General features: G+C 40.7%; 1 protein-coding gene across 1 annotated transcript; it reads left to right on the forward strand.

Moving 5' to 3' along the window:
• The first annotated feature begins 671 nt into the window (after positions 1 to 671).
• Positions 672 to 2,485, forward strand: LOC135197099 (uncharacterized). The gene is made up of 6 exons (XM_064224064.1): positions 672 to 826; positions 970 to 1,081; positions 1,168 to 1,255; positions 1,543 to 1,646; positions 1,920 to 2,043; positions 2,248 to 2,485. Exons 1-6 carry the CDS (start codon positions 766 to 768, stop codon positions 2,386 to 2,388), a joined length of 630 nt encoding a protein of 209 aa, XP_064080134.1. The 5' UTR covers positions 672 to 765; the 3' UTR covers positions 2,389 to 2,485.
• Positions 2,486 to 2,739: the final 254 nt, after the last annotated feature.

Raw genomic sequence — 2,739 nt, forward strand, 5'->3', positions numbered from 1 at the left:
TCGGTCCTCCGAATGACTCCAACCCCTAATGAAGAACTATGACTATGTAATTAAATACTTAAAGTAGCCAACTTTAATACAAAGGAATAGTAAGCACGAAAAAAGCCACCATCAGAAATAAATGATTCTTAGTGTCGCAAAAGACATGTTTGTTAGGTAAGAGAGAGAGAGAGAGAGAGAGAGAGAGAGAGAGAGAGAGAGAGAGAGAGAGAGAGAGAAGAGAGATAACTCAAGCTGAAAATGTAAAAAGAAAAAAAGAAAAAATCTTCATGGTTGCATGAGAAATAATCGCCCAACTTTTCTCACACCAAAAGCATTTGGAAATTGATTTCGAATGACAGTCAAATTCCACGAGCGGCGTTCCTCTTATCTGTCCCTCCCTCTCTCTCCTTTGGGCGGGTTGAGGGGTGGGGGGGGGGGATATGCACAGAGTGAGCAACAAGGAAATAGCACACCTGAGAAGCAATACACCTGTTCCCCATAGCCTGTTGTATAAAGCAGACTCCTTGCAGCTTCCTCTTTGCATACAGCTGCCAGACACAGTTGCCTACCAACTGCCGTCTCACCTCACCTCAGCTGTTCACTGACATATGATCTTTGACTTCTTTGACCATAAGCAATTGGTTATAGTCTCGTCTCTGTTATATATTGTGTGATATAACTTTGACTAACACCCTATTACTCTGCTAAAGAAAATAAAGATTTAATAATACAATTTAACGCCGGTCTCTCTCTCTTTCTCTTTGTAGGTCTGAAAGTATAACCATGTTCAAGACAACCTTACTTGTAGCGGCATTTGCTGCCTTTGCTTCTGCGATGCCTGAACGTAAGTTGAAAAGTTCTACCATTTTCACAGTCGTCGTTCACATTTAGATATAAGATAACACACACATATATACAAAGGTATTTACTATTGTTGTGTGTCGACTTAATTCTAACTTTTTTTTTTTCAATTTCCTTCGACTTTAGCCAACATGTTCGAGGATCTGATCACGGCAGAGATTCAGAAGGCGCTGCAGCCTTATGACCCTCACACGGTTCCTGCGATCCACAATTTGAATGTTACTCACGATGACACCAGGTGAACTCTCTCTCTCTCTGTCTCTTTCTCTCTCTCTCTCACACACACTCCCTCTCTCTAATCCTATGTCTTCTTGTGCCTTTCAGCCTTCTCTTCAACTTCGAAGAGGCGACGTTCTCTGGCTTTTCCGACATTGTATGCACGAAATTCAATCCACCCATTCTCACCAAGAAGGTAAGACGACTTCCAACAATAAGAAGTATAGCATAACATTCAAACACTGCCCATCGAAGCAAGGAATTGACTGCAAATAAGTGAAATATATCTCAATGTATTTTCCTTCGTATACTAAGAAAAAAAAAACATTACTTATTTTAATATTTCTTAAAACGAGTTGTAGTACATCGTAGTTGTTTATCATCCCTCAAGTTCTCTTTTCAAATAGCATTTCCCTTCTGGCGTTTCAATTCGGTTAATAAAATCGTCGTTCTCGGTCTACGGATATTTCCTGATCCTTACAGGTTGTGTTGAGCCTCATGGATATAACGGCAGACTTCAAAGCAGTCAGTTACACCGTAGAAGGACATCTAAACGGACAGCCTTTGTCGGCATCAGGGGCAGCTGAGTGAGTCTTTACTATCTCCTTGCTTCGCTCGTTACCTTTAGGAACAAATTACCCTTGAAACATCAATGCAGCTACGTAATTACTTTCCTTTGAGGGGGCGACAGAAGCGGTTAAACCGATGACACGGACCCTAGTTTTTTATACGGACGTTCGAATTATTAGCAATTGTGTTAAGAACAATCCGAATTACTTTGATGAAAAACACCCCTGGACTTCGAATGTCCTAAAAACAACGAAATAAGACCATTAAAAGGGACCTTGTCCTTTCGCCAGGTTGGTTGTGCATGGCTTCGGCGTCACTTTGACTGTCCACCTCGACAGTTACTCCCTGTCCCCCGTCTCAATCTGCATCGCGCCTGGAACATGTGATCTTGACCTTAGTGTTGAAAGCCTCGAGGTAATGCTGTCTTTTCCTTTCTAGCTTCCAGTCCATCAATTGATTGCTTCGTTACTCTAGTCTAGTTGTACCTTGCACATTTGTACAAACTGAATGAAGTAAAGATAAAACTTGACTGAATTAACAGCTTCATGAATCCATTGAAAACCGTTTCCATAAAACCGATTTTCTATCGTGTCTTCATCTGCATGTGTTTTCTTTAAGGCCCGATTTGAGAATGCCGATGAACTGAACCATGAGCTGGAGTCTAGGGCAGCAGAACTGGTGGAAATCTTGCAAGCTGACATCTTGCAGTATTCTGAAGAAATCGTCGCTTTCCTCAACAGCAAACTTTGCCATCCCTAAGGAGGACTGTTTTCTTCTTCTTTGTCCACAATGCAATAGTTTGATGATGTTCTTCTTGACCTAATTTTTATGACATCTAAATAAATAATGAATTGTTTCAGCGAATTTCACTCTTCTATCCTGTTTTTAAGCCTACAGCTTGTGGGACCCGAACCACATTATTTCGATAGATTAATTTCTAATCACCAGAAACAAATTCCTCTAATTAGAGGGGGGGAGGTGGTTCCTGTTCACTAAATAAAGCATGACTGGAATTTGTTTAAAAAATGATTTCCTCAAATTGAGCAGTCCTGAACCTAGCTGCTATTTAAGTGAGAAAAATGGCGTCATGTGTTTGTTTCTGTCTTCATG

Source organism: Macrobrachium nipponense, chromosome 23 (assembly GCF_015104395.2).
Source record: "Macrobrachium nipponense isolate FS-2020 chromosome 23, ASM1510439v2, whole genome shotgun sequence".
NCBI classification, from domain to species: Eukaryota; Metazoa; Arthropoda; class Malacostraca; order Decapoda; family Palaemonidae; genus Macrobrachium; species Macrobrachium nipponense.

Coding starts and splice junctions, on each gene's coding strand:
- LOC135197099 (XM_064224064.1), top strand. CDS start 766: ATGTTCAAGACAACCTTACTTGTAGCGGCATTTGCTGCCTTTGCTTCT. Junction 827..969: donor TGCTTCTGCGATGCCTGAAC/GTAAGTTGAAAA, acceptor CTTCGACTTTAG/CCAACATGTTCGAGGATCTG. Junction 2,044..2,247: donor TTAGTGTTGAAAGCCTCGAG/GTAATGCTGTCT, acceptor GTTTTCTTTAAG/GCCCGATTTGAGAATGCCGA.